This window comes from Mustela putorius, unplaced genomic scaffold (assembly GCF_011764305.1).
Source record: "Mustela putorius furo isolate JIRA1106 unplaced genomic scaffold, ASM1176430v1.1 tig00000788_pilon_pilon_pilon, whole genome shotgun sequence".
Taxonomy (NCBI): domain Eukaryota; kingdom Metazoa; phylum Chordata; class Mammalia; order Carnivora; family Mustelidae; genus Mustela; species Mustela putorius.
In genome coordinates, this window is record NW_025421481.1 from 9242584 (window position 1) to 9254791 (window position 12208).

At 44.1% G+C, this 12208-nt stretch overlaps 2 protein-coding genes and 1 non-coding gene across 4 annotated transcripts in view; 2 read left to right on the plus strand and 1 right to left on the minus strand.

The window, feature by feature from the left end:
* Positions 1-513: 513 nt before the first annotated feature.
* On the plus strand, positions 514-912 carry LOC101678834 (40S ribosomal protein S24-like). The gene has a single exon (XM_045084850.1). It carries the CDS (start codon positions 514-516, stop codon positions 910-912), a length of 399 nt encoding a protein of 132 aa, XP_044940785.1.
* A 10498-nt stretch (positions 913-11410) lies between these two features.
* Positions 11411-11482, minus strand: TRNAD-GUC. The gene has a single exon. It is a non-coding gene; the product is annotated as a tRNA-Asp (tRNA).
* A 391-nt stretch (positions 11483-11873) lies between these two features.
* The window catches only part of LTA4H (leukotriene A4 hydrolase), a 31710-nt gene continuing 31375 nt past the window's right edge, over positions 11874-12208 (plus strand). The window contains exon 1 of one of the 2 annotated variants that reach the window (XM_045084813.1): positions 11874-12159. In XM_045084813.1, the coding sequence (XP_044940748.1) occupies positions 12001-12159 (159 nt within the window). In that variant the 5' untranslated portion in view covers positions 11874-12000. The remainder of the gene's footprint in view (positions 12160-12208) is intronic. The other variant, XM_004748496.3, reaches the window with a different exon arrangement.

Below are 12208 nucleotides of genomic sequence, written 5' to 3' on the forward strand. Positions count from 1 at the left end.
ATAAAACTTCTGCACAGCAAAGGAAGCCGTCACCAAAATGAAAAGGCAACCTACCAGATAGGAGAATATATTTTTAAATCATGTATCTGAGAAGAGGTTAATACCTAAAATATATAAAGAATGACTATAACTCAATAGCAAGAAAACAATCCGAATTTTAAAAATGGGCAAAGGATCTGAATACACTTTTTCCCAAAGAACACATATAGATGAGCAACAGACACACGAAAAGATGTTCAAGGTCACTCAAATTCAAATGCAAATCAAAACCAGATGAGATATCACCTCCCGCCTGTTCAAATGGCTATTATCAAAACGACAAGAAACAACAAGTCTTGGTGAGGAAGTGGAGAAAAGGGAAGCCTTGTTCTTGAACCCTTGAACTGCTGGGAGGAATGCAAGTAGGATGTCACCACTGCTGAACACAGTATGGAGGTTCCTCAAGAAATGAGAACTATCATATGGTCATTCTCTTTTCCTCCCTAACTGCTTGAGCCTCGGCTGCCATCATGAATGACGCAGGAACTGACCCAGACCAGGCAGTTCGTGACCAACCAACAACTTCAGAGGAAACAAATGCTCATGGATGTTCTTCACCCCAGAAAGGCAACTGTACCTGAGACAGAAATTCAGGGAAAACTCGCCAAAATGGACAAGAACATACCAGATGTCATTTTGTATTTGGTTTCAGAACCCAATTGGGTGGTGGCGAGACAACTGGCAAAGAAAAATGAACCCAGCCATAGCCCTGCAGGACATGGCCTGTGTGAGCAGGAAAGGACCTCAAGAAAACAGGGAAAGGAACGCAAGAACAGAATGAAGGCGGTCAGGGGGACTGCCAAAGCTAGTGTTGGTGCTGGCAACAAGCGAGCTGGAGAGTGGACCACAGAAGGAGTAAAGATTCTGCAGTGACTTTATCTGTGGTGATCGTGCAGATTTGTCACGAGAGGATTTATAAACTAAGAACTTGTTAAAACAAACAAACAAACAAACAAGCCCAGAACTACCCTATGATCCAGCAATCCCAATACCACTTCTGGGTATTTATCCAAAGAAAATGAAAACACTTAACTCGAAAAGATATAGGCAGCCCTGAGTGCATTACAGCATTAGGTACAATAGCTGGGATGTGGAAACAACCTGAAAGTCCATCTGTGGAAGAACGGATAAAGAAAATGTGCAGGGTGTGTGCGTGTGTGTGCATGTGTGTGCGTGTGTGTGTGTGTGTGTGTGTAATTCAGCCATAAAAAAAATAAAATCTTGCTATTTGCAACAATAGGGATGGAATTTGAGGGCATTATAATAAGTGCAGTCTGGCAGAGAACAATAAATATATAGCATATGATCTCGCTTATCTATGGAATTAAAAAAAAGAACCCAGGCTTATACTTACAGAGAATAGAGAATAGTGGTTGCCAGAGGTGGGGATAGCAGGGGAGAGGCAGACCAAATACATGAGGAGGGTCAAAAAGTAAAAACTTCTAATCACAAAACAAATAAGTCATGGGAACAAAATGCACAACATGGGGGCTATAGTTAATAATACTGTATTGAATATTTTAATTTTTCCTAAAAGAGTAGATCTTAAAAGTTTTCGTCACAAGAAACAAATCTGTAACTATGTACAGTGACAGATGTTAAGGAGACTAATCGTGGTGCTCATTTTGCAATATATACAAATAACAAATCTTGGTTGCACACCTGAAATTAATCGGATGTTGTATGTCAGTCATACCTCACATTTTTGTTTAGAAGTTTAAACATGCATTAATATGTCTCAAGCACTTAGAATAGGGCCTGACCCATAGGAAATGCTTAACTAAATGATTAAATAAAACAAAATGCGTTCGTTGATTTGTGCCCGAGTTCAAAATAATGGCCTACAATTTAGTGCAACTACAGATTTGGTTCATAAAAAAATCCCAACAAAAGAACAACAAAACTTTACCTTTCTCATGATCATTTATACTGATAACATTATACATCATATACTCTCCCATTCCTTCTCATACAGAAATTCCCCGCTAGCCAGTCAGACTGTTGGCAAGATGTTATCCCACAGTTCCACATTTTATAGGAAATGTAGTTTCTCTTTCCGGCTTTTGTTGCCTAACATCTAATATTGCAGATTTATTTTAGCATAACGTCGCTCAATTTAGCCCACCCAGCCTCCTGAGAAAACCCGACCCAAACAACCAGGAAGAGAGACATCGAACAGGACATACACACGACCCACTCTACTTTATGATCGTTTCTTAAATGTCTGGCTCCGAAACGGGGTCATTGGTCTTGTTATTCCTAGATTCCGTGTGACATTTTCTTAATTAATTATTTCATTACTGTGTACATGTTAGGGACTTTGGCCAGATAGCCTCATTGGATTTCCTTCTTTGGAAACCCTCCAACCTCCACCCTTAAGAAACAATGACTTTTGAAATGCTCTAAGCAAAAGGAAATACATCTTATTTGCAATGTTTCGTGCAGGGGGGTGAAGAAAGGAAGTCAGAAATTAAGGCTTGTGGTGAGATCAGAGGCCAAGGCCATGCTCAAAAAGGATGTGCTTCTAGGGTCACACTCCCTCGGTTTGAGCCCCAGCTCTGTTTGTCCCAAGCTAGTGACTTGAGGGAATTACTTATTTATCAGAACCTTGGTTTCTTCCTTTGCAAATTGGGGTAAAAATAATGCCTACCTCATGGTAGTAGCCAGGCCCCAACAAAGCTTCCAATGTCCCCCACCTCCTGATATTTGTGTTTTTGTGTATTCCCTCCTACTTGTATCAGGGTCATTCCGGGGGACCAGTCAATTATGAGAAGTGATCATATGTCCCTTTCAAGGCTCAGTTAAAGCTGCAAAGATAACTTTCTGGGTCAGGGGTGGGGGGAGCTATTTCTTCCCCTCCTAGGGGCAGAAAGCCCTGATGAATCCCCACTCTGATCACCCGGCCGGGGTGGCATGGACACCCCCAGGGCACATAAGCCTCTCAGGTAAAATGTGATGGATTCATTCTCTAGAAATACATCTAGGATTTCAAGAAGTGTGAGCTTTTTTTCTGCATTTGCCTTTGGTATCTGACTAGATCTTCACCATTAACGTCTTTGGAATTACTGTTCCTTTCAATTAGCATGCAAACTTCCAAAGGGGGAAAGAGGCAGGAGGTCATTTGGGTACAGGCAGAAAATATTAAATCTCTAGTTTTGTTTATGTAAGAGGTTGGCTTTGCAAGAGATGACTTGTGAGATGTAATCGTAAACAGCTATACTTCATTCTTCTACTTTCCCTTTAACTTTTATCAGTGAGCTGGCATTTCCTTTGCTCAGGGCCAAAGCCCTCTGCAGGCTCATGACTTTTCTGGGCACCCAGGTAATTCAAAGTTCTGTGGTCATATTTCACGAATTGCAGCCTCAATGCCTAAGGTACAGTGTAAGTACGTGCGAGCAAAGGAAAATGGCAGAATGAATGCTTCTGTTCCAAGATAAGGTGGCCACATTGATTTAACAAACAAAACGAAACAATGATGATCAAATCAAATCTGACAGGAAGGTAGCTCCCTGCCATGCAAAGCAAAATTATGAAAATGGTTATTTAAAATTCAGGATTTATATTCACTATCATTGACTACGACCCCTCCTCTCAATGTATCTTGTGCCATGAGATATTAATTACATTAGCACATAGGAGAGGATTTATAAACAAGCAAAAAAAAAAAAAAAACCCAACTCCACATTTATTGAGGGTGTACCCCTCAATTTGTTTGTTTGTTTAAGATTTTATTTATTTATTTGACAGACAGAGATCACAAGTAGGTAGAGAGGCAGGCAGAGAGAGAGAGAGGAAGAGAAGCAGGCTCCCTGCTGAGCAGAGAGCCCGATGATGCGATGCAGGGCTTGATGTAGGGCTTGATCCCAGGACTCTGGGATCATGACCTGAGCCAAAGGCAGAGGCTTTAACCCACTGAGCCACCTAGGTACCCCCACCCCTCAGTTTCTATTGATATTGGTTGGCAATTAAAAAACCGAGACTCCTGCTTTATGTTTCCATGCAAGCTCCACTGCTTCCAGAAAGATGCCCACAGACCTCTCCATTGAACTCCTACAGCTCTTGTGGACAGGCCTGCCTCGATACACTTCAGTGATTCAGTCTCCCACCTGGATCTCTCCCAGTTTCATTTTATGGTTTTCATTTGCCCAGGAAGGTTCTGAACTTCCCAAGGACAAGCCAACATCCACGCTACTTGCTATCCACGAGAGGGGTCTGATCAAACCCCAGAGGTGTATTATCGTCCACTAGGAGTTCCACTTTCTTTTGGCCTAGAGTTGGGGAATTATAAAATTATCCTAGCCCAAGAAAGACAAGGGGTGGAGAGTGGGCGGGGGGAGGGGGGAAGGGAGGAGAAGGAAAAATTTTTTTAAAGCTCCGAAGAATCTGGATGATTTGCTCTGTTTGATTCCTTCAAGGGCAGAAAAAAGCCAAAGCTATCACAAGAGATCACGTACTTTCTAATTTTCTATTATTCTAGTTAATCTGTTATTCTATTCTATGATTCTATGATTCTATGATTCTTCTTGGACATAAAGAGGAAGCATTTGAGGACCAAGAAACTGTGAAAATCTGGAAACCCAAGCTCTCTTCAACAGAGCAGTAACCTCAGGCTCCACAGGGCATCCTTCCTTCCCGCCATCCCTCCTCCCTTTTCCTGTCTCCCTCCCCTCCCTTCTTCCAATCCCCTTCCCATCTCCTGAGGCCCCACCAGTCTTCGTCCTGAGCTGGGTGCCCTGAGAGAGTTGAAGGAAAAGCAATGTATGCCCAAGAAAAGCTTGTCACTTCAACTCCTTTGGGGAACAGAGAGAGAGGCTGAAGGAAACAAACGGGAACCATCTGGAAGGGCAAGGAGTAGACGCGGTTGATCCTCCTCATTTGCAGCAATGACGCTCTGGTACGTCATTAGACATCTAGTAAGTCTAGTAAGTTGTGAACACGGAGTGAGTTGGCCAAGTAGGAACCGCTGCTCCCAGGGGAAACACAGTAGGGTTCTGTGAACTTTTGGTTGCACTTCCCAGTCAATACATGACCTTGTTTTATGTGTGTTTCTATCCAAAGCACCTCACGGAATACACAGTGGATTCATGACCGTCACACTCGTGGCCCACGGTACTCTGAGTCACACCGGAAGAAAGCTTAGCTGACACGTGTCTGCTCTCCGTGGGCCACAGCCCTGCCTTCCCGCGCTGAGGAACATGGACAGCACTTGAGCATTTGCTTAGAGGACATTTTAAACAGTGAAATGACTGACAGAAAGCATGAAAATGTGCAAACCATGACATTAAACAGACCACCAAAAGGACACTGGTTTACAGAAAAAAGGCAGAAACAAGAAGGCTCAGCTTTGCCTTGTTCAACCCCAGCTGAGAATGGGAACCTCGGGCAGCTCAAATGCTTCCCTGCTCTGTGTGTGCCCGCAGGTGACCACGAAAGGGCTGCCAGTGCTGGTTCAGGGGTAACATATGCATTTTAGTGAGCAGACAGATTCACGGCTATGAAATCTGCAAAGAATGAGGGCTGACTCGTCGTGTGTGTGTGTGTGTGTGTGTGTGTGTGTGTGTGAAGTTCCTGTTCAGAAAAATTAAGGACCAGCAGGGGAAGGACAATACATTGGGGAAAATAGTTCTAGAGAAGTTGGGGAGTGGGGTGGGAGATAGGGAACAGAGGTGAGAGGAGTGGGCAGGGAGCCTCTTCTAACCCTGTGACCCCGGGGGGGCAGGATAAGGTGCCGCTGTGGGAAAGGATGTAGAGTCTGGCTGGAGAAGAGGCTGCGCTGGAGGCCAGGAAGGGAGGCGGAAGCCAGGGCACGAGGTAAGGGGAAGTGCATGGCTCCTCTCCAGAAACACTGAGACACACATCCGTGGAAGAAGGTGAAGAGTAAGTCAGCTATGCGAGTCTCTTACCTGAGTTTGCTCAACGGCAAATACCAAGCACAAGAGGCCTAGTTGTAAGAGCTGACAAAATTCTAGGTAGTTCCTCAAACACAAATCAGTAGGTGAGAGGAATGTTCCGAAGGAAAGCCTTTGAGGTTGGTCTTTGCTGCAAACCTATTTTATAAGCAAATACCAACAACCTGCTCTGTTGGCAAATGAGCGAAACGAGGCTCCAAGCCAGCCACCCCGAGACAGAAATACGGCTTTTGAAAACAGTAATGGCACTTGTGAAACCCCACTCAGGCTTTAAGCCATCAGAATAAATGGTGTAAGGACCTGCTCTGAGGAAACACCGTCGGGGGCTCAGCAGGAAGAATGTGAGTTGAGCGAGAATCTCTGAATCAGAAAAAAGCCCGCTAGAGCCGAACCTTACAATCAGGAGCAACTAGAAAAGAAAGAGTAGTGACTGCGTGTGAGAGGGGGAGAAAGATGAACTAGATCACCATTTGTGAAGATCTCTTTTTTCCTTATAACTTGAAAACAGCTTCCCTTCCTGCTTGATCCACTGTCCCCTGCTCCAGCTGGGAGCTCTTGGGTCTGTGTCCATGATTACAGAGCCAGGGTTGCTGCAAGGAATGATTTTTGGCTTGGTGCAGCGGTCACAAAGCAATGTCACTGGCATGGGTTATGCTGTCCAAACTTCAAAGCAGCACATCAAAACCTGGCTGCTATATGTTCACCAAAAGATGTGTTCTGGAAGGCGCACAGTAGCACCATTCATGACAACTCAGAACCCAGAATCACCCTGGTGTCCATCCACAGTGGAATGGGTCCAGATATCTGGTCTACCCACACATGTAACACTCCACAGCAATGAGAATGCATGACCTAGAACGAGATGCAACAATCTAAAGGAATCTCGCAATTATAATGAGCTGAAGAATCCAGGCATGAGAGCACTGACTGTATATTTCTGTTTAAATAAGGGGAATCTACCTAACAAAACAGGTAGGAGTTCTATGTGGTTGGAAGCCAGGCAGTGATTGCCACTGGGAGCAAGGTTTGCAGAGAATAGAAGGGAATTTGAGGGGGCCATAGTGGGGTGCCGGTAATGCTCTGTATCTTATCTGGGTACTGACTGCACTGGTGCGTGCTCAGTTTACGAAGCTCGGTGAGCTATACACTTACGAGGAGTGCACTTTTATGAGTGGATACTATGCGTCCATAAAGAGTCTGTAAAGTAAGAGTTTCCCATTAGCAAGAGGACAGTAACGGGTATTTTCTTTCTTTCTTTTTAAAAGATTTTATTTATTAATTTGACAGAGAGAGGGAGCACAAGCAGTGGGGGTGGATGGGAGAGGGAGAACCAGGCTTCCTGTGCAGGGAGCCCGAAGTAGGGGGCTCGATTCCAGGACCCTGCTGGGATCATGACCTGAGCCGAAGGCAGAGTTCACAACGCACCTTTCTCTGTGCCCCAGAGTCAACAAAGAATAAAGCGCTGAGTAAAAGGATCCCTGGGGCCTCATGGGAAATCTCATTTATTCATTTATACCTTTGTTCATCCATCCAAAGAACATGCTCAGAGAGGGAAAATATTTCATCTGGAAATTCAGGACAGACCATCTCATCAGGTCGAAGGACAAATACGCCGACATTTACGTGGCCTGGTAGGTGCTGTGTTGGAGTTGACAGAGGATAACAGGAGTACTGATTTGAGGATCCAGGGCCAGAACTCCAAGAGGAGTCCTGACATGTCTTAGAAACTCTTGAACTGAATTTCCTCCAATCCCAAAAGTATTGTTTCAGCCTCTAAGGCAGTGGTTTCACTTACTATGCGCACTGATCACTGGGAGTATCTTACTAAGATGCAGATTCTGATCCAACAGACCAGAGCCTGAGATCTGTGTTTCTGATGGGGCTTTTAGGAGACACTACACTGTGGGTCTTGAAACCATACTTGGTGTGCAAAAGAGAGACGGTCACGTGACCAGCCATCCTATCCATCATGGCCTGATAATCCATCCAGATCAGGCTAGTGGGCACCCGTAGAGGAACAAACAGCAAATCGTTGTGGAAGTCTCTCCAGATCCAGCCTGCTCTCAGTCAGGATAGAGGTCAGAATGGGGGAAAGGCGTGGGGACAAGTGGAGAGGATCCCTTATACTATTTTACTAAATTGGAAGAACTTTGTCTTGTGTTCCTTTCATCTCTGCCCTCCCCAGCTGCCCAGACCTTTTCTTGGCACGAACACACTAGAGCTATGCATAATAAGTATACAATTCTTGCACAAACAAAAACAGATTTAACAGAAAAATGGAGAAACGGGTCCAGGCTGCCTCAATCATTTTGTGAGCTAAACATGAAAAAAAAAAAAAAAGAGCTAAAATAATTTCTTCCACTTTCTCACCCATTGGAAGGAAGGGCATCACATACACCTCTGTTCTGTTAGGACTTGAGACTCTACTACACTCCTGCCCAGACAGGAGGGTGGGGTGACAGAGTCCTGGGAGGGAAAAGGAGAACTCTTTCCAGAAAAGATGGGGGCTGGATGGGGAGTCAAGCTTAAGGAAGAGCAGGAGAGAGCTGAGATCTCTCACAAGCTGCTTTCAGTTAGACTGAAACCCGGCATGTGAATGTCACCCCTGCAGAGCTAGACCTGATGGAAACAGGAAGTCATGTGTTAATGCACCTATTACAATTTCCAGAATTTCCTAAATATAAATATATTTCAAGAAGATGATCGTTGCAAACTCTTTTAGAAGTCTGTTTTGGCACAATCTGTTTATTTCCCATGTCTTAGTTGCTTCTCATTTCCCAGGTCTACCTAAAAACTCTTGCTAACAAAACAAGGAATAATATGTATTAAAACTAACAAAATAGACAAAATAAAGACCCATAGAAATAATACCGGCAAACACGTAATAGATGATCACAATGCCAAGCACGACCCGAAGCACTTCACGTACGTTATCTCATCTCATCCTTTCAACAGCCCTGGTTTTTCCCCCAAAAGGATTGAGGCTTTGCAGTGGTTTAGTAAATTTTCCAGGTGAGCAGTTAAGCTGGAATACTTCCTCTTCAAATGGCTGTGTAAATATATGTATACTTCTTTTTATAAAACTTTTATCAATCATTTTTATCCTAATAAAGTCTCCTTTTGTATATAAGCTCTGATATTATCCTTATTTTATAGAAGCAATGGAAAACTTCATTTTTAAAACTTTCCCTATCCACCACGGGACATGAAGGACATGTCTATTGTTTGTGAATTGCTAATTTTGTACACTCTATATTTGGGTGTCAGCGGGATCTTAGAAAATAATTGCTACAGTATATCTATCTTTTGATTAATCTATTAATAAATTTGAGGCATTCATTTGCAGCTGTCTGTGACTATCTTCTTGAACACACTGGCATAAACTCTGTGGGCTCCTGGTAGTTGGTAATGGAAGTCAATGGTATTGACATTCTCTTATTAGGAAGAGCAAATGATCCTTTCTCCATAAGGAAGATCATTTGATTGTGTATTCTTTGACTAAATCAAGTCTACTGCACCATGTTTGTCACCCTTGATTTAGGAACATCTAGAATATTTTTAGGCCTCAAAAAATGTGTGCAAATATCAACCACATCATGGATTCTTAGGCCATATAAAATTCAGACTTTTGCACTTATAAGACATTGAATTTCATGGTTTGGCATGTTTTAATTTTATTTTGTTTTCCTTTGCTTTGCTGGGGCCAACACCAGGACACCCCCTTACATAGCATCTTTTTCTGTTACTGGAGCCAGATTTAATTGTTAGATCATTTTGATACAGAATGGAGTTATGGAGCACTGGCCAAGGCTCAAGTCATCTACTGTCTCCCACACTTCTTAAATCTTTAATTTTCTCTAGAACCCTTTCATCCCTATATCTAAACATGTTAAAGGTTCTCTTTCCCTAAAAAAATAAAGAACACTTTCTTTATGCCATATGCCTCTCTATTCCTCTTTTGTCTTCCTTTCTCAAATTGGCCAAACATCTTGACAGAGCAGCTTGTGTTCTATTTCCCTCTTCTTTTTTATTGCTTAACCTATTGCTCTCTGGCATCCAGCTTCCACAAAACTTCCACAGAACTCAACAAAACCACCAACCTCCTACATCCAACCCCACTGCTAAATCCAAAGGAGTCTTTTTACTCCTTATTTTAATGGTCCTCCCTGGATTTAACATTGCTGATTGGCTCTTCCAAATTTATTTCATGAGTTCTTCTTACTCTACTCCCCCCTTCTGAAAAATTTCAGCTTTATTGAGCTATAATTGACAAAACTGTAAGATCTTTAAGGAGTACATTGTGGTGATTTGGATATACGCATATGTTGTGAGAGGACTGCCTCCATCCTTTAGCCTTTTTTTTTGTTAAAAGCTCGTGCTCTGCCGGAGTTCAACCTGTTTTCACTGCTCTTCTCTTTACACATGCTACTTGGGCTGAGCTCATCCATGGTCATAGCTTTACCTACCACATTACGTGACCTTCTCAGATCTACCAGAAACTTCCCCAGAGCATGGACTTAAACATTAAGTGATTCATAGACATCTCCACTTGAGTCCCATACGCTCTCAAACTTGGAATGTCCAAAATTAAATTTACATCATCCCCACCTATATCTGTCCTCTTCAGATGGTCTCTGTCTCTGGTTAATGATTGCCCACACACCGGAGTCAAAAATCTGAGAATCATCTTAGGCTTCTTAATCTGTGTATCCACTTATCTCTTAAATATTCCTTCCATTCCCCTCCTTTTCTCTATCTTTACTTATTCCCTATGTGAGGCCACCACAACTTCTTTCTGGACTATTAACAGTTTCCTAACTCACGTGCTTCTGGTTTTGATAACTCCTATCCATTCTCCGAATAAACTACCAGTGTTCTCTGGATGACATGACTCTGACCATGTTCCTCATGTCTTTAAAATTCTTCAGGAGGCCCCCCATTCATGAATTCAGGATTAAAGATCCAACTGTTTCAAGTCTTCTGAGGCCTGCCCTCTTCCAGTCTCTACAGCTTCAACTCTGAGGTCCCATCCCCCAAACAAATCATTCTTCAACCCTTCCTCACCTTCTGAAAGGGCCCCAGAGCTGAGCTAGATGTCCCAGCTCGGCACTCCAGTGTTGCCACCAACACATACTCCTATAACAGAATTCTCTCATTACAGTATATTGAAATGACCTTCCTAGGTTTCTAAAATGGGAATATTGGCTTATTCCGTTTTTGCTCTCCAGGGCCTGGAAATGTACATAAATAAGTAGCAATAAAGAAAAATTTGTTGAACTGACACAATTTAGCGTATGTTGGGTTGCCAACATGGCAAACCAGTAATGAAACAACTCTTAAATAAATGTAACGTTGATAACTCATTTGACTTTCTTTCTTTCATATTAACTTTTAAAACGCTTGGGAGAAATACTTACATCACGGTTTGTTGCATTGTCATTAAAACAAAACTTCCTTTGTGTCTCCCCGTCGGGGAATCGAACCCCGGTCTCCCGCGTGACAGGCGGGGATACTCACCACTATACTAACGAGGAACCACACAGCAGCCGCACCTCCGACAAGGGTTTTATTGCTTATCACCCTCCCCCGCCCTCACTATTGGCTGCCATCAAAGCTTCTGACATTCTTGCATTGTTACTGCAACGTCCACCGAAGTCGAACGAAACTAAAATGGAAGCATCCAGTTGATCTCCCCGTTGCACTTCTGCTCACTTCCGTCGGCCCACCCATCCTCCGGGGGCCCCCACTCCCCTCCTCTTCCTCCTCCTCCCCTTTCAGGAATGCACCCATTCCTCTCGGCTCCCCTCCACACACACACCCCCTCCCAGGAAGCAAAGCGCACTCCTTCTCGCGCTGCACCACGGAACTTGTAGTTCCATCCACGCTACACCTCGCTCTTCTCTCACTTTACGAAACTTCCCTTCCCGGCGGGCGCCACGAGTCGGTCTTGCTCTTCTTCACCTCCCTCCTTCTCTCCTCCACCTCCCAGTCGAGTAGTCTGGCCGTCTGGTTTTAGGGTGCGCATCCGCGTGCGGAGAGACTCCCCAGAGCCATGCCCGAGGTAGTGGATACGTGCTCCTTGGCCTCTCCGGCTTCGGTCTGCCGAACCAAGCACCTGCACCTGCGCTGCAGCGTCGACTTTACCCGCCGGGTGCTCACCGGCACCGCCGCGCTCACGGTGCAGTCTCAGGAGGACAATCTGCGAAGCCTGGTACGGTGGGACGCGCGCCCAGTGCCCGCCTCTCCCCGGCCGCCCGCTT